This window comes from Tenrec ecaudatus, chromosome 8 (assembly GCF_050624435.1).
Source record: "Tenrec ecaudatus isolate mTenEca1 chromosome 8, mTenEca1.hap1, whole genome shotgun sequence".
NCBI lineage: Eukaryota > Metazoa > Chordata > Mammalia > Afrosoricida > Tenrecidae > Tenrec > Tenrec ecaudatus.
In genome coordinates this window covers 112,631,380-112,649,800 of record NC_134537.1, presented here as the reverse complement: position 1 = coordinate 112,649,800, position 18,421 = coordinate 112,631,380, and the positions used below count along the sequence as shown (strand labels likewise).

General features: G+C 46.6%; 1 protein-coding gene across 1 annotated transcript in view; it reads right to left on the bottom strand.

Annotated features, from left to right (window-relative positions):
* PRAG1 (PEAK1 related, kinase-activating pseudokinase 1) overlaps positions 1 to 18,421 on the bottom strand; it is a 63,877-nt gene that overhangs the window by 14,648 nt on the left and 30,808 nt on the right. Inside the window, exon 4 of the mRNA XM_075556743.1 lies at positions 7,510 to 7,667. Within this exon, the coding sequence (XP_075412858.1) occupies positions 7,510 to 7,667 (158 nt within the window). The remainder of the gene's footprint in view (positions 1 to 7,509; positions 7,668 to 18,421) is intronic.

Below are 18,421 nucleotides of genomic sequence, written 5' to 3'. Positions count from 1 at the left end.
AGGGGAACTGGTATACCCCATAGCCACCTGGATCCTTCTGGTGAGGCACACTCGTTATCAGTTGGGAAGTATGGCTCGAAAGCCTACTGCATGAGCTAGTTCCTTGTGGTAGTTACATAATCTGTTGTCAACTAGCGACTAAAGAGTGAAGGAGTGGAGTTTTGCCTGTCAATCAGGTTGCAGCTTGATGACCTCATTTGGAGGTGCTAAATAGCTCACTGTAGGCGGGACACTCAGACACTAGCCATGAGACATTACTATTGACAAGACACATGGAGCTACACTAGAGCCCTGGAGCTGGAGAAGCCCCATAAAGACCCCTGCCTGCACTCAGATGCTTACACTGCCACTGGATCCACAAAACCTTCTACCCGCTGGCCTGTGATCGTCCTACATTCAGTGTCATTGCATGTGTTTCGTGAGTCTGAAGAGAGCTTTATAGATTGGTATTGAACATATGGGCTACTATCAGACTTAGGGACTTGATCTGGACTGGGCTGGGATGTTTCTCAATATACAACTGCTCTTGTATATAAAACTCTTTCTTATATACTCATGAGTATCTATGAATTTGTTTCTCTAGTCCACCCAGACTAACACATTCCTTTTTCTTTATTTCTGAGAGAGTACATATTCTCTCTCCAATAATCACTCAGCAATGCATGCTGGAACTAGCGAATGGCCTCGTTAAGAGAAAGCCACCCCCCAAGGACTCCCCCACTGAAGTCAAGGCCGCAGCCACACAACATTCTTCAAGTGAAGTACCAGCTGTCATGTGGATTCACACACGAGAGCACTACACGGGCATTCCAGTGGAAAGAGGCAGTACCTGGATTTGGCAGGCACATCTTGCCTTGCACGTTGATGCCCACTTTTGATGGCCTGGATCTCAAAGCTGTGCCCCTAATGTGGACCCACAGCGGTGAGAGGGCTGATTGATCCTGGAGTCACCGAGCATCTCAGGGCCAGAGTGCTTCACAGGGGTTAAAATTCTTAGGACTACTGCTCCCAGGTGGACGCCAAGATGTGGCCCTTCAGGGGGAAACGTGATTTCTCTAGCACGAGGCAGCTGTTTTCTGTGGATCTGAGAGAACTCCTAAGGGTCCACTGTGACTCACTCTGTCATCTCTCGAGTCTTGCTTGGGGGAACTGCCAGCTCAGAAATATGGCCCGAGGTAACACAGACGCTAGCTTCTTCGTATGCCAGAGAAGAAACAAATATGCACTGACATCTACGGGCCAGCTACGGGTTCAGAAAAATGGGCTTTCTTCATCCTGGAAAACTTTAGCAAACAGACTGTATCCTCAGGATTCAGATCCAACAAGGCAGGAGACTAATTCAGACATCTCCTGGTTTTACACTGTTCTTTATATCACCCTGTTTCAAAATTCCGGCTTATAATTAAGGGGCTAAGGGGGAATGGGAGGCGGCGGGAGCTGAGAATGGAAAACACTTTTCTGGGAAGTCTGCCTACATTATAGCTAAACCACTGGTAGGTATTAAATGATTTTGCATATTAATCAGGCCACGGGGCTGCAAACTTCTGCTCCTAGGCTTCCCTCCTAATGTCTAGTTCTGCAAATACAGTGAATTCCCTATTGACTGGAGAACACCCAGACTTCTTTCGTTAGTGTATCTGGCAGTTGAGGACAGAGAGAGTACACCAGGTGGGATCTTACAAAGACTGAAGGGGGAGTTGTACTAGTTTGGTGCCGTCCTATTTAGAAAGTGGAGGAGAGAAATCAGGATTTTGGTAGTCAGGAAACATAGCTTAGCCCCTCTGCAGCAATGCAGGCCAAAAGTTCAAATTTGGTACTATGAGGTTTTCCTTATTATAGCGTCTGTCCCTCTTGCCCGGCTTTAATAGGCACGTTCATTGTTCTCTATGGTTCAAACGAGGGCTGGGTTTAGGGAGGAAGTGGTCAGTCCTGGTTTGAGCCGTATGAATGGGCATGTTGACTCCCTCCGAGCTGGCCTCTGCCAGTCAGGCAGCAGCTGTGGCAGCAAATGGTGGGCGCCGAGGGCAGAGTCGCAGTGGCGCTGCCACAGACTCGAAACGTCAGCGTTTCCACGCCACATGTCTCCAGTGTTGAGTTGGAGATAGAGCAAGCAGAATTCTCTTCTGTTCTGAGAACTTAGGAGTCCTTTACAGATGGATTTTTCAAATTAGGCTAGTTGATTTTATAGCTGGAAGCATGTACCCCGAGGGATCCATCCCCCATGTCAGTGCAGTCATGGCCGACTCCAGTCCCACTATGCCAGCTCTCATGCAGGTTTCTGCCTGTCCCCTGCCCACAGAGGACATGCAGGTGGCTCTTCCTCGCTGCCACTGTTGCCGATGCTGACTCCTGGCCATTCAGTAGGGCAGAGTAGAGCTGCCTCTGTGATCTTCTGAGATTGTTTAACTCTTTACGGGAGTAGAAAGCCCCATCTTTATGCTGAGGAGTGGCTGGTGGTTTTGAACAGCTGACCCTGCTGATAGCAGCCCAACATGCAACCCACTTTGCCACCCCGGGGCTTCCCCAATAACTTTTCCTAACAAAAAAGTTCTGTAACCTCTTGCTTGTTCCTACAATCAGAAGCATATGTCACGTGCGTGGATTTATTCCAGACAAAATGTGCTTCAACGTGTCTCTGCAGTGGATGGATGGTGGCAGACACACTCTCTCAGCATTACACTTGTCTCAGGCTAGTTAAGGTGCCATTTTAAAAAGGTCCCATCGAAATAGTGCTCCCTGAGGATGTGCGGGTCAGTTCCGTTCAATTCAACAAGCCCAAGAGGCCAGCTTGGTAACGGTGACCGATTGCTGGCACTCCAAAGAGCATTCGTTTTCTTGAAGGACACAGAACAGTCACGGGACTTCTCAGGAAGAAGTTTTTAGAAAACTGCCCAGGTGAGAAAAAGGTCAGGAACACTGGGCTGGTTCAATTCTGTTCATGAAGACCACACCCCTGCTGGTTCTTCAAATGGGGCAAGGGCCATTCCGAGGCTTTCACTGGGAAACCTCACCCATCCACCCTACACAGCCCTCATCTCGCCCCTTCAGATTTCTCTCTGCTGCTCAAACTCAAAGAGCATTCACAAGGGACACAAGTTGAGCACCCCTAGAAAATCAACATGGCCATTTCGATGAGAAGAAAATCGAAGAGTGTAGAATTTTGGGGGAATGGATCTAGATTTAGATGGGAGGGTATTCTGAGCAAGCATCACTTCACATTTTGATATTTTTGTTTCATACAGGTCTCTAATATTATTTTATAGCAATATTTTTGACTCATCTTTGTAAAAGCCAAACCCATTGCCATCAAGTCAAGGTTGACTCGTAGTGACCCCTCTGTGAGTTTCTGAGACTGTAACTGTTTACAGGAGTAGAAAGTCCAGTCTTTCTCCCAAGGAGCAGCTGGTGGTTTCAAACTGCCAACCATGCGGATCTCAGCCTAACGTGTAACTACTATACTACCAGGGCTCCATGGGGGTGGATAAAGTCTTTCTTCAAAGGGAAGTGTTCTGAAACAAGGTGGATATGTTCTGAAAAAGCCTGCTATTAGCATTTTACAACTGACTGGGCAATGTAGCATTTGTGAGGAGCCTGCCTGGACCACTTAATCATCCCAGGAAAGAGTAATTAAGATGTGAATGTGATTAATGGGCAAATGAACAGAACGGCTGTGTTGGTTTGGGAAAGTGGCTACGGTACTTTGGATGCCACGGCTATAGACTGAGTGTAGTCCCTGACTCGGGCTTTTCCAGGCTCCTGCCTTCATGACAATGAAATCCTGAAAGCTTTCACTGAACAGGGAAAATAAAGGTTCGTTTGGGAATGGAGGGATTAAAAGCACACGGTGCTGTAGACGAAGTGTCAATTGACATCTTTACGGGATAATTAGGTAGCATCTATTTAAAATGAACCTCATTTCGACAGATTAAGTCCATTTCTTCTAAGAGGTTATCCTCCGAATACAGAGATGCTCATCAAATCACGCTAATGGAAACCACTGCAAACAATGTGAAGACAATGTAAAGATGTTTAGAGAAGGGCGTAAGTTGTTCCCTTGATGAAAAACAAAACAAAGCCAGGAGGTAGATCTGGAGGGCCTCATTTGGAAGATGTCAAGCTATCTAAAAAATACAATGCAAAACAAAACGAAATGAAAAACCTCAGTGCCACCAAATGGATTCCGACTCCCAGCAGTCCCGGGGCAGAGAACTGGCCCTGTGGCTTTCCAAGGCTAAATCCTCACGGGAGCAGAAAGCCTCGTCTTTCTCATGCAGCGGGAAAGTGGTTTGGAACTGATGAGTTTCAACTGTGGGCCTGGTTGTAGCAGCCCATCTCAAGCTATACAAGTGCAAAAATGCACACACATTTTTATACTATTTAAAATATGGCTGCCCAAACTGGGGTGACAGAAAGGGTGAGAGGGTTGTATGTGGAAGTTAGGATCAGGGTGTTAAGGGACTTTGTTTTTTTAATTTCATACTCTTCTCTATTCTTTGAATTTTTAATCACAGACAGGTGTTAATATTATTAAAGTAACAACATACAACATATATTTTAAAAATCAGTTTAAAATAAGATGAGGTCCCACTGTAGAGAGTCCCATTGACTCTGACCACAGGCAAACTTGAGGATGACTACCATTTCTGTGGGGATATTTCCTTTAGAAGTAGATGTCTCAGAATGGAGTCCGGGACTCCGTTTGCTTCCATAAAACGTGAATGTCTTACATTACACCGAATACATGCAGCCAGCAACACGTGCCCAGTCCTGCTTAAAGGTCACAAAATATTTTTAGGTCGAGCGCCTTAGATGTATTTTCCCGAACCACCTTTTCAGAAAATATCATGTGTTCTTCCAGAGGCTCAGGAAGCAGCCCGTGAGAGGAGCACAGGTGTGCTAAGGGATAAGCCATCACTCATTCTGACTGATGTCTGATCTTGGTGGCCTTCTGGGAACCCCCTTGGCAGGCGCTCCCCTCTGCCCCTTGATTTGTTGTTGTTTCATACTATCTGCTGCCATGCCAGCTACTGGGCCTCTTGATCTCCTTCCTGTGCACGTCTGCCTGGCAGTGGGACTGGCGGCGTCGGCAGCTGTGCCCGCCGCAGTGTTGGGGCTCTCCAAGTATCTATCAGACCGATCGATACCTGGACTAATGCGTTCACTTAAAATAATCTCCTTGGCTGACATGGAGAACAAGACGTTCCATCTGTCAAGAGATGCAGCCCACATTCTGTGCCTCTAATCTGCTAGCCATGGAACTACAGGGAATGCCTCTGACCTGTGGTCTGCGCTCGCGGTGTTGACTCCAGTCTTTACAGGGGTTGGTCACCCGGCCTTTCTCCAGTGGGGCCACTGGTGAATCGAACCATCAACCCTTTCTTTTTTTTTTTTTGAGCACTTAGCCATAATGACTGCATTTACATATTTAAAGGTCATCACAGAGGCACAGTGTCTTCTGATGACCTTTCCTGGCATTTCTCTGGCATTTCTCTCGTCCCTTCATCCCTTCACTGCAAATAGCCTTCCCTGTGGGGCACCGATGCGACACCTGCAGCCTGTCCCTCCCAGCCACGCTTACCCCAACAACTGCTGAGAGGGATTGTCCTTCCCCGGGGGACGCACTGGTCAACTGAACTGCCCACACGGACAACTGGGTGACAGATGTGCTTTGAGGAACGTGAAATGTGATACAAGTCTAAAGATGTGGGATTCAGAGTGCTATGAAGTGATACATTATAAACAAAATTTAGATGAACGGCTTTAAAAATGCAGCAGATTAAAATGCCAATTATGTTAGTGTCTCTGATAAAATTTAATGTTTGCCTTTTCTTGTCACACAATTTAGGTAGTTGGTAACTATCATGAACCATTAACTCTGGGGAAGATCAAACTAGTATTATGGAATGCCCCGGAATGGCTTTGTCCTCACTTCACTCAGCCCAGCCTACATGAAATGCAGTTTTAGTGAGTGGGCTCTTGTTAACAAAACACACCGATTGCCTCGTGACATCTTTTGATTTGGTATATGCTCTTAGAAGAGGTGCCACCATGTGCTAGTTTCAAGACACTTTAAATTGAACGAATTTTGCCTCTCTTACTCTGATCCCCTTACTCGATTTCAGTAATGGATTCTATATGGTAAGAAAATGCATGATGGGTAATAGTTCCGCTATGAAGGATGAGTGAATAAGGACTCACAGAACTGAAAGGCAGTTGTTCAATAACAGACCTGAGCTGCCTGGTTAATGACGGACTTCTAATATCCCTTCACTGCTGGCTCTATTTTCCAGATTCATGTTGGCTGTTGCTGGTAGCTGGAGCCCTGGTGCTGTGGGCGAGGCTTTGGACGACTAACGACCACAAAGTCAGTGACTCAAACCCTCCAATGTGCCAGCCCCCAAAGGAGAACGAGGGGGCTGTCTATTCCAGTACAGACTTATAGCCTTAGAATCCTATCGAGGGCCACGCTGAATCAGAGTGGACTTGATGGCCTGGGATGTTAACATGGCAGCCCTAATCATGGTAACCCCATGCACGATTTTCAAAGGAGATGGTCAGACCTTTCTTCCTCGTCTCTCTTAGTCCACACCAGCAGCAGCTTCCTATTGGAGCACCCCGGCGGGTGATGTTTATGACATGAAGCAAGTGGAGCCAGCAGTCCATTGACAACAGAGCCCTCCAGTAGTGCGTCCCGAGGAGAAGAAACCCTTCCCCAGCCAGGACAGGAAGTCATGCCAGCCCACGTCAAAGCCTATCACATGAAAGAATGTTGAAGGGAGGCCCTGGCGAGGACATGCACCACAGAGAATGTGGGAAGGGGTCAGAGTGAGCTGGGAAACATTACCCATCCTGGTCAGGAACTGCAAGAGACACGAGAGTCTCTTTTTAGGACATCTGTTCAACCAGGGCATATCCACAAAGTAAGCCTCCCAACTTAATCCCCAGTGGGATGGATGGTGGCCAATGAAGCCTCCTGGCCTCCATTCCTCTGGACACTTGGCTGCTTCCAAGCATGTACGCATGTGTGGAAACTGGAGTCTCCCCACTGAGTGACGGTGAGATTGAGAGGAGAAGCCAAAGGTGAGAACTTCGGATGGGTGGGCATCTTCCTTATGGACCTCATTCTGATGACAGAAATGATGGGAGAGCACCTACACAGACATGGCTGGTCCCCAAGGAAGCGGCAGCCTACGATGTACTTTCCATGTATCCTTCTCCCGCCTTGTTGCCATGGGCATTTACAATGGGAGAGGGCAACACGGGGCAAGGCAGCTTATCATCTACTCAACTGAGAAATAACCTGGCTGGAATCTGGATGAAGTCTGTCCAGTCCAGGAAGACAGCAGAACCGAGGCATGAGGCTTATCTCAGCCTTTCCAACCCCTGGAGAGTAAGCCAGAACTGCCCGGCAACCCAGTGCAAAGTCAAACTCACGACCACTGAGTTGATGCCAAGTCAAAAGGACCCGATAGCAGCCCCCGAGCTATCTAATTCTCCCCATCCCCTTACCTCCATCGCTGCAGGTTCTGGAGTCCGAGGCCAGGCTGTCGGTGGAGCCGGTGGTGAAGCTGACTTGAACACCCCGGAAGGATGGGCTGAGACTCCCGGCTGAGCCCTGGCTCCCCTTTTCCAAATCAGAGCTGCTTTTGTTCATTTTCAGAAGGTGCCTGGAAGATGGAAAAACAGTAGGAATCAAATATTTAGTTTCAATTCAGAACTTTCTATGTTCTTGAAGCTTCGCCAACGCTGGCCAAGTGATTGCGGAAAGACTCAGCTCACACATTCGGCGCCTGAATGGCAGGAGACCACAGGCTCATATTGGAGAGAAGAGCGTCTATTGTGTTTAGATCAACACCAACATCATGATTTAGGTGGGATTACCTTTACACCCTGAGCCCACTGCCAAAATATTTATGACATCGGTGGCGGCCTATAATAACTTTAACATCCATAGAAAGAAGACAGGACATAATCAGCCATGCAAACACTAGGAAGGTTTTGCAAGCTCACCAGACAAGTGAGTTGCCAACTAGAAGTGAAAATAGGGAACTTGACTTTTGCCTGGTGCTTTCATATGATGACAGCGGTAAAGCATCTGTCTAGCAAGTTCCTTGGAATTCAGGAATTTTTCATTTAAATTTTAACTGGACTTCCAGAACGATAGTAACATATCTCTCATTCCAGAACTGTGAAATGTGCCCTTAGGTTTTTTAGGAAAATCTTTCGCCAGAAAAGTAGAGAAGAGAGGACTTTCCCTGGACGTAGCAGTTCCATTAGGAGGTAGTGTGTTTAGCTTATTGGTTTTTCCTCAAACTGGCCCCTCCACACACACTTTCCAAGGGGCACATCATGAATATTCATTTCTGAGCTGACATTTCCACCGTGGAGTTAGACCACAATCAATCCAGCTGTTTCCCTGGTGGTGGTAACCCAGATGTGTCTGCGCTGGTAGTTCCTGATGGCATTCCTGTGCCCACTACAGCAGATCCATATCTCAATATCCGCTGTAGGAAATACATAATACCGTATTGATTGGGTATCGGAACTGCCGTATTTCCTATCCATGACCGTACAGTCTAGAAGTTATCGATCGTTCTTTGTGTTCAGCACTGCGAGGCCCTGTCGGGGTTTTCACAGCCATTGGGATTCCTTGCTTAACAGTTGTGGACAGCAAGATTTAGAAAAATCCGTTTGTTACTCTGAAAAGTGCTCCCTAGATCTTTGTCGCTCCCACTACCCCCAACCTTAAAAGCATATTAAAAGAAGTTTTAAAGCTATCAAATACAAGCATGATCATGATTGAAAAGCTATGGCTAATAGGACTCTTTATATTTTCAATATTACGGGAGGAATCATGAAAATATCAAATCCTTACAAAGTTCTAGAATAATAGATCATCTTGATTTTACTTGATGGTAACAGAATCACAGGAAGTTTCATGAAATGTATTTATCTGCATCAGATTCATTCTCAGTGGCTCTCCTGGAGGAAGCTATGATGAAGTTGTGAAAAACGAGAACTCCTCTACCGAGCAGAGAAACCATTTCAATGGCGGCCCAACTGCTCTGTCCCTCCCAGGTGTGTCCGAGCTCGGGGTTACTCTATCCCGGAACATGGTCCATTGAGAACATCGAGCATCACTGTGGCTGTGAACTTGCAAAGCTTCCCACTTCTCAACTTAGGAAAACACTTAGGAAGAAGTATCTGGGTAAAATACTAACTTATATGTATACGTCTGTGCCTATACACACAGACATACACACAAACACATATGAGAACAGGTTAAAAACATTGCTAAAAACTCAGAGACTTTATTACACAAAATTATCAAAATGTGATATCAAATTCCGGACGACATCCCTGTTCCCACTGCAGCTGACCCACACCTCAGTACCGGCTATAGGAAAGACACAATACAGTATTGATTTGGCTTCCGACTGCCACACTCAACATCAGGTCTTCCTGTCAAGGTCGATGTATTTCTGAAGGCGGTGTTTTTATCTCTGCAACCATCTCCTGGAGAATTCTGAGCTCTCTGATTTGCACTGAGTCAAAACAGCAGTCTGGCATCCAAGGGCACTCAACTTGTGCGCCTTTTTAAATGTCTTTTGCGTTTGGGGGTCAAAAAGAAATCTGAAAGGGCAAGATCAGGTCCGGTTTCCCAACAAAATTCTCCCCGGACAACCCCTGTTAACTAACCCTGGAAGAATGTGCAGGCACAAGGTTGTGAGGAACCAAATTCCTCTGACAACAAGCATGGCCTTTTTCTCACCAATGGCATTTCCAAGTTTCTTTGTCTTTTTAAAATTCATTTTATTGAGGGCTCACACAGCTCTTAGCACAATACATAAAGACATCCATGTGTCAAGCACATTTGTCCAAGTTTCTGAAAACCTCTTCCTAATAAGCCCCTGTGATTGTCCTGTGTACTTCAAAAATAAAATCTATCAAGATTCCCCACTCCACCCCCAAAAGAGTCACCACAACTTTCTGAGCTGAGCCCTCTGACTTGAATTGAAGTGGGTGGGTTTCTGGGAAGCTGTGTTGATTGGACCCTTTTTAGAAGGTACCCCAAGGGGATTCAGACAAGTGTATAACTGAGAGAGCTTGTCTATAGCCAGCCACTGACTGCAGAGCCCCATTAAGCCTAGGCATATGTGAATTGGAACACAAGACTTTTGAACTTACTTTCCTACACATATAAACGCACACACACAATTATTTAAAGCAATAGCCAAGCATAAAATTTTTAAATTACCCTAAACCAGATGCAAAACGGAAATTCCACGTCAAAACACTAAGGCATGCTTCAATACTACGGGCTGTTTGTCCTAAGTTTCGTTACGTGCTCTGTATCAGGTAAAGGATATTTGTTTCAATGCCAAGGTCTCTAAGAATTTTATATTTATCATGCACTGTTATTGAATTTTACCCAGTATGTTTTCTAAATCTGCGAGGAAAATGGTATCATTTCTTTCCTTTATTCAGTTAATCTGATGAGTTCCATGAATGAGTTTTTAAAAATTAATCCATTTCTTCACATTTTGCATATAACTTGTGTTAGTCTGGATAGAAGAGAAACAAATCTACAGAAGCTCATATGTGTAGAAAAGAGAGTTTTATATATAGGGTAAGTGTACATTCAGAAAGCATCTAAACCCATAAGTCCGACTTAGCCCATATGTCTGACAAAGTCCTCAAACTCACAAAACACACTCAATTATGATGAATGCAGGAGGATCACAGGCCAGTGGGTAGAAAGTCTTTGAATCCAGTAAGCATCTCAGCGCTGGCAGGAGTCTCCATGCAGCTGCGACAGCACCTAGGGCTGCATCAAGGGAAGTCCATGTGGCTTCTCCTCAGGGATGTCCCACAGGAAGTGAGCCATGCTAGCTAAGGCAGCCACACACTGGTCCAACCATCAGGGAAAAAGAGACCAGAAGGGCAAGCCTGTCTGAGCCATTTATCTCTCTGCCCTTCAATTAATCCCGCATGTGTTCATTGGCCAGGTTGGCACAATGGACCTTAACCATCTCACTTGTTTTACTACACATTACTGTATTCATTTTTACTAATCTGAGGGGGCTTCAAAAAGCTCATGGAAAAATAGAATGAAAAGACAATGGGGATTTTTCCATGAGTTCCTTGAAGAACGTTTAACATTCCCATTCAAAAGTCTTCCCTCTCGCACCACCCCCACCCCCCGCCCTCCCTGGAACTGTCCTTGTCCAGTGTCCGCGTGAGAGTTACATTAGAATCACAACATGAATTGGGTAACATTTTCTCCTTTCCAATGATCTTACGACATTTATATAAAATCTCAGAAAGATCGATCGCTGTCTTCCAAATTCCTTGACACAAGTGAATACCTCCGCACAGCATCTGTTTGTTGAACTATCTCGATTGGCACTCTGTCGATTCCTGGAATCTCACTGCCCTAAGACTGATGCCGACTCATGGCAACCCTATGGCACAGGGTATAACTGGCCTGAGTGATTCCAAGATGTAGCTCTTTAAAGGAGTAGAAAGCCTCATCTTTCTCCAGTGGAGTGGCTGGTGCTTTCAAACTGCTGACCTTGCCGTTAGAAGCCCAAGGAGTAACCAGTACGCCGACAAGTCTACTAGTAGAGATCTAAAACTAAGACCAGAAACAAACATAGGCAAACCTATCTTCATCACTGCTTTACTTACATAGCAAGTACATGGAAAGGACTCAAGTCTGAGGTGCCCATGGACAGATGACCAGAACACGTAGTGGTACACATAGAACAATGATGATCCAGGGAACAGAATGTGGATGAACTGAAATGCTATGTGATATCAGCCAATCACTTAAGGGCAATTATCATGTCGTATCTCCTCTATAAGATGACAAGTGTAGCTCCATGGAGACCAGTGCTCATTAGTGGTTTCTAGGAGAGGGGGACTGTGGAGAGCATGTTTTAGATGGTAGAGACTTGTTACCTTTGCCCTCGGTAAACGAGGCGCTGACTGTGGATACAGTGAGCACAACCCCGCCAAAGTACATCGGCTGAGCACAACTAGATGGGCGTTAGGCATACTGCACAGGAGTAGGCATCAAGGTACGGGGTTGAGTAGGTAAGAATTGATAGAATCTAGAAACGTACTACCACCAAGTCAGTCTCAACTCATAGCGCCCCTGGAGGACAGAGAGGACAGAGAATAATCGGCCCATACGCTTTTGAGCACTAAATCTTGAAGGAAGCTGACTGCCACATCTTCCTCCACAGGAGCAGGTTCAAAATTCCAACCTTTGGGTTAGCAGGCAACCACTTAACCACTAAGCTACCAAGGATCTTCCCACGTACAGTACCAATCCAGCAATATAGGTACATGGAAATTCAAATGGGTGGGTGCAAGCACATCAATCAAGTCAAGGAACACAAAAATGCAGACACTTCCCTGCCTTGCCAGAGATCACCTTCCAAGGTGGGTTTTCTTTCTTGGCCTCATGGGACAGCTCAGTCAGTTGGTAAAACATGGTTCACACAAATCATGATCTGCATGTTAGTGAAGGAAGTAGCATGTGGGGTCTTACAAGGAGGTAAGTCGCCACTTGAGTTACATCTCTGCCCTCCAGGAGGAAAGCAGTTAGAAGGTAACCAAAAACTCAGAGGAAACCCACCTACAGGCACCACAGCCGCATTTACCCGGAGCCCAAAGAACCAGATGGTGCCGGGTATCACCAAGGACCCTTCTGCATATGGTCACAAAAGATGGCCCCAGTAGAAGGCGAGAGTACTATGGGGCTCAAAATAGAGGAAAAAGAACACTCTAGTTCTTTAAATACATCTATGTGTATATATTGAATATGCACTTCCTTATAAACCAGTTCCTACCTCTTTAGATATGTGCCCTAGAGCAATGTTACTCAAATCACCTGTAGTGAATGAATGGCTAAGCCAAGGTAATGGTGCATGACTGGCAGTTTGTTTTAATACATACAATAACCCAATCAACCCACTGCCCTCAAGTCAATTCCAAAGAGCCCAGAACATTTCAATGTATCCCCTTCATTACAAGGATCTATGACATTTCTGTTTCAGGTGTATTACACTAGACCACGAGAAATACTTCTGGGGCTTTGCTTAAAACAACAACAACCAGAAAATGGATAAAAACCATCGTTCTCAAACTGGGGCAGCACACCTCTTCCTAAAGGGCTCCGTAGTAAATACACTTACAAGTATCTAATACACATCAGGCTTAGAAGACAGCATGAAAAAGCTAGTTGAAAGGGTAAATGTAGACATCTAGACAGTGCTCTGGGAAAGAAGAAACAAGAATTGGATAGGAAAATGTCTTCCACTCTATCTGGAATATCCTATTTTAAAAGATAAAAGCAACAGGAAAAATATTAACATTTGAAAAAAACTTTTTGTTTTGCTGTAGTTCGGTGCCATCAAGTAATCCCGACTCATAGCAAGTCCTTGTGCAGCAGAAGGAAACACTGCCCAGGTCGGCACCAGCCGGACAATCGGTGTGTGCTTGAGCCTCCTGCAGCAGCCACCGTGTCACCCATCTTGCCAAGGGCCTTCCTCTCTTTCACTGCCTGCTGACTTTACCGAGCATGATGCCCTTCTCCAGGAAATGGTCTCTCCTGATAACATGTCCAAAGGAAAAATCGGGGAGGCAGACCAATGTCAATTGAATTATTCCTTGAACTGCACTGTGTGCTCACTGGAGACTTTTATTAATTAAACCAGAGGGTTTCCAATAGCACAAATAATCACTAGGGTCTGGATGTACTCAGGGGCGGCCACCACTAGCGACCTGTGTTTGGTTTCTGAAAGGTAAGCATACCTCCTTTTTCATACGAAGGCTTCAGACCCTGGTGTGTAGCATGTATGTATAGCACATTCCAGCTAGGGGCTACAGCGCTGCCCAGTGCAGAACCAGAGAGACCCTCAGACCCGGCCAAGCATCTATCCCTGAGGACAGGACTTTCCCAAGGCCTCAGAGCAGGAGGAGGGTTGGTTCTACCACAGGATAGTAGTTCCCAGGATGGACAAGGGAACTGTCCAGAACCCACACCTCTGCTGAAACTGTAGGGTAAATTCTTTTGAATGCAGTTACGCTGTTAGACGTTACAGCTTCAAAGACTCACCAATGAAGCCAGACAAAATTAGAGTACGCCTATCTGTGCAGAATATATTCTCCACAGATTGTGTGTGTGAGTGTTGGGGGCGGAAGGATTCCAAAAGAAGACCTTGGAAAATCTCATCCAGATCCCAAATGGAATTTTCACAGCTTCTGGGAAGATGATTACTGTTGCTTATCCATTGAGTGAAGTTCAAGAAGTTCCGATTCTTTCCCCAACAGCACGGTTGGGTTCGAACTACTGGCCTTGCAGTTACTAGCTGAGTGCAGCCACCAGGGCTTCTTTAAAAACAAACAAACCTACTGTCACCCAGGCAATTCTGACTCACTGGGACCCTCCACGGGGTTGCCAAGACTGGAATGCATTACGGAGCAGACACACAGCGGTTTTGAACTGCCCTCCTTGGCGCTTAGAAGCCCAATGCCTATAACCCATTCAAGCCCAGGAACTCACTACCATTGAGTGAATGCCAGCTCACAGTGACCCTAGAGAACGGAGAAGTGACCCTGTGGATTTCTGAGACGGTAACACTATAGGAGTAGAAAGCCTTATCTTTCTCCTGGTGTGTGTGTTGGGGGGGGTGGGCAGCTGAGGGTTTCAAATCGCTGACTTTGTGGTTAGAAGCCCAACGTGCCGCCACTCCGCCACTAGGGCTCCTTTACAATCCAATAGGCACTGGAACACTCAAGCGCAAATGCATTCTAATAGGCTTTGCGGGACACTTTTTCCTTGATATCAACTCCTGGGAGTGAAGAGCCTTTTATACGAACGACATTAAAAAGCACCTACCCTGAAAACCCGTGTAGTTTCATTAGGGAATGAATGAACAGAGCCGCATCGGTTTACAAAATGACAGGGGAGACGCGTTCGCAAAGCAGAGACTTACAATCCAATCATGCCAATGTGTTCAGCCCGTGTGTGCACAGAGTTAAGAATCCCAACAAACTCCTTAATATTCCGAACGGGACTTCGCTTAGTCTTCCCGAGTCCTAACGGATTGTGCCGCGAGACATATGATCCAACGATAACTTGAGCATTTGAGTGCACTTAACAACAACCACATCAAGACGACACTGATCTTTTAGAAAGGTGTTTCCCCATCATTAACAACAATTTGATCTGGTTTTAATGAAGCCACGCATGCCATCTGCAGAATGAAATCTGATGTCATGCGATTTCAGGAAGCGGCTTTAATGGACAAAAACCACACATTCTAGTCCTTTTTCTTTGGGTGGTGAAAAACAGTCTTATCAGCTGCAGCAAGAGCACAGCCCCCACAGATGTCTTCTCTCACGCAGGGTGATAAAGGGCTTGTTCTTGCTCAGACTTCCTTTCCTGCCTCCCACTGTTGATTAGACACAGTCACAGGAGAGCAGGGTGAAATACGGGAGCCGGGTGTGGACGGACGGACGGACGGACAGTGTCCTCAGCAGCTCTGAGCCCCGCAGCTGCCGCCCGGGGTTTCCAGCATGGCTTTTCCCCCCATTGTCCTTATAGAGAGAAGGCTTGCCAGAGTTTGCTCTACACTAGCTAGGTAGAAAGCCGGAGAAAATAATGCAGCCGGAAGAGCCATCTGCCAGACTTCCTCATTCGGAGGAACAAGCCTCATCTAAAAATACCCCCAGCGCTTTCAGAACGTCCGCAATTCTTAACGGATGCCGGTGCCCAAGGTGGGGCTGGGAGCGACTCGCTAACTTCCCAGGGCTGCGGGGACCCCACATCCACAGCACACTCGCCCGCAGGGGCCGGAGCACATGGGGGTTTAGTTCACTACCATTTGGTTCAGAGCCTTCTCATCTCTGCAGCTAAACACAGGAGAACTCAAACAGCACGTGCGAGCTGGCCATTGCGGGCAGGTCCTCCAGGCGCTCACGCACACCCTCACCTCTCAGGTCTTTCCAGTGGCCAGCTCCGCGGTGCCAACCTGGAGAAGAACGAGACGGTACGCTTAAAGACTCAACGAGCTGTTTAAGGTAGCGCTGGAAGCATGAACAAACTAAAGTTTTCTATATACGTTGGTAAATGACCTAAGAAAAAGCAAAAACAAACTGGTCGTACACTCCAACAATCAACGGGTGCCCGAAAGCAAGGAATCAGATTCTTACCATCCTAGACTCGGGCCTGGCGCTGTCCTCATCAGGGCAGCCCCCGGGCCTGGGCCAGCCACTTCAGGGTCCCATGGAGCAGCCCTTGCGGATGAGAGGCTGGGTGGTGAAGCGGCGGCGAGCGCTCTTGTCCGCCTGCTGTGAATTCGCCAGCTCAGAGCTCTCTATTTCCCCTCAGTTCCTCTCTGACTTTTCTATAAAATGCACTTCCTGCAAAAGCACAGGAAAACAGGGAAGGCTCTGCCGCCGTGCCCCATGGCTTTCAATCACCCATTGTCATGTTGGGTCCCCTGGTTAGCAGGGGGATCGTATGCACTCTAACATACATGATGCTGTGCTCTGTTTATTCTCTCCTCCGTCACCATGTTCTACAGCGAAATACATGGGTGAGTCGAGTGGAAACAATTGGTTTCCAGGTGGAATAAGCAGCCCTCATTTTTGCATGTACCGGATGCTGTGTTAACTGCAACACGCCCCCCTTCCTGTCTGGCCTCCCTACCAGCTCCGGGTCTTCCAACAAATCACTAGCAAATGCCTGCTCTTGGTCCAGCAGGTGTTGGGGATGCACTGGGAGCAGAACTGATTCTACCTAGTCAAGAAAGACTTACTCAGCTCCTCTGAAACATGACAGCGACAAGTGCCAGTCACATCAGTCCACACCAGAAACTTGCTCCAACCTCGTAGGAGAGCATCCTGACTTGACTTTTTCTGAGAACCTTGCTCCCTTTCAATAGCCTACCCAGAACAGAGTCTTACACGGAGAACCAGCGGCGGTTCCCTACGTTGTCAGCCATACTGGATACTCTTGGAGTGCTCCCCAGTGACTGACCGAAACACAAACACACATTCCCGACTTTGTGGACAGTCTCAGCTTCAGACCATGGCATTCGCTCACCGGGTATTAGCACACATGTCAACAATTCTGGTTTGGGGTGGGGGGTGCCTCATGTTGGTTTACATAGCACGACTGCTCCTCACGAACTCATTCCCACCAGGCTAACCTCGCCGCCTCCAAAGTACTGGCATCCCTTTTCCCTTCTCTCCCCCCCCCCCCGGCTCAGAGGAAACACCCCTCTTCTCTCCTCAAGTCCATTCGTTCTGTCCTCCACGCCCAGGGTCTGATTCACTTACCCATGACTTCCTTCCACACTACTTGAGTCGTCTCCGAGTAGTCTCCCTCTCTGGAGCTCACGCTGAGCTGCGTGTGAACCACAGTATCGTGCACTTGCTTATAAGCCTGCCTAGATTATTCTAATTGTTTCTAATGGGAAGTCGCCCTCTTATCACCCCCAAATTATAAACTCGAGGAGCTGTGTCTTGCTGAGGACTGCTAGAACAGAGAGTAATTATTATATACTTCTTGATTAGGTTTATCTGTCTTTGTTTCAGGACTTCTGAGGCATCTAGGAGAATGAATGTTTCCTTCAAGGAAAAAAAATACATTTGTCTGGTTGAACTTGCAAAAGGTAGTAACACTAAGCAACTAACAAGGATATTGGACCCGATAGCTGAAATGTTTCTCTTATCTACAAAATAACACAGTTCTGAAATATTCTGGGCTTGCACAAAGCTTTCCTCTTTCTTTGTCCCCAAGAGCTGGGAGGGAAAAGCACATAACTAAGCTGGAGGAATTATTATTTTTATTTGTTCTGTGGAGAAGGTGACAAAGGGCCACACTGTTAGGACCTAAGCGCCACCTGACGGAGCCAGGTGTCACGTGCTTTGGGGCATGTTTTCCCCACCGACTCATCTCCAAATATAACAACCAGAAAGTACTTTCCTTTTTAGTCAGAGGGGCCGTGGTCCCCACGGTGCCAGCCTGTTAATTTGCATTTGCAGTCCACGCACTGGTGACTCCAACAGAGCCCTACAGGATGAAACGTCCTTGGGTTTCCCCTGAAAATGAATAACTCTTTCTATTCAGTAGAAAATGTTTTTAAAAACAAGACAAAACTGAAATGGTATTTAAGAAGACAGAAACATACATAAAAATGTTTGAGGAACTCATTGATTCAATCAGTCAAATGGAAATGTGCAGGCATTGACCCCGACGAGAGACCTATCCAAGGAGTCCTGGTGGTGTAGTGAGTTAACGGTTGGGGTGCTAATGGCAAGGTCAACGGTGTGAACTCACCAGCCACTCAGTGAGAGAAAGATGAGGCTGTCTGCCTATGTGAAGAAGTATATTTATATG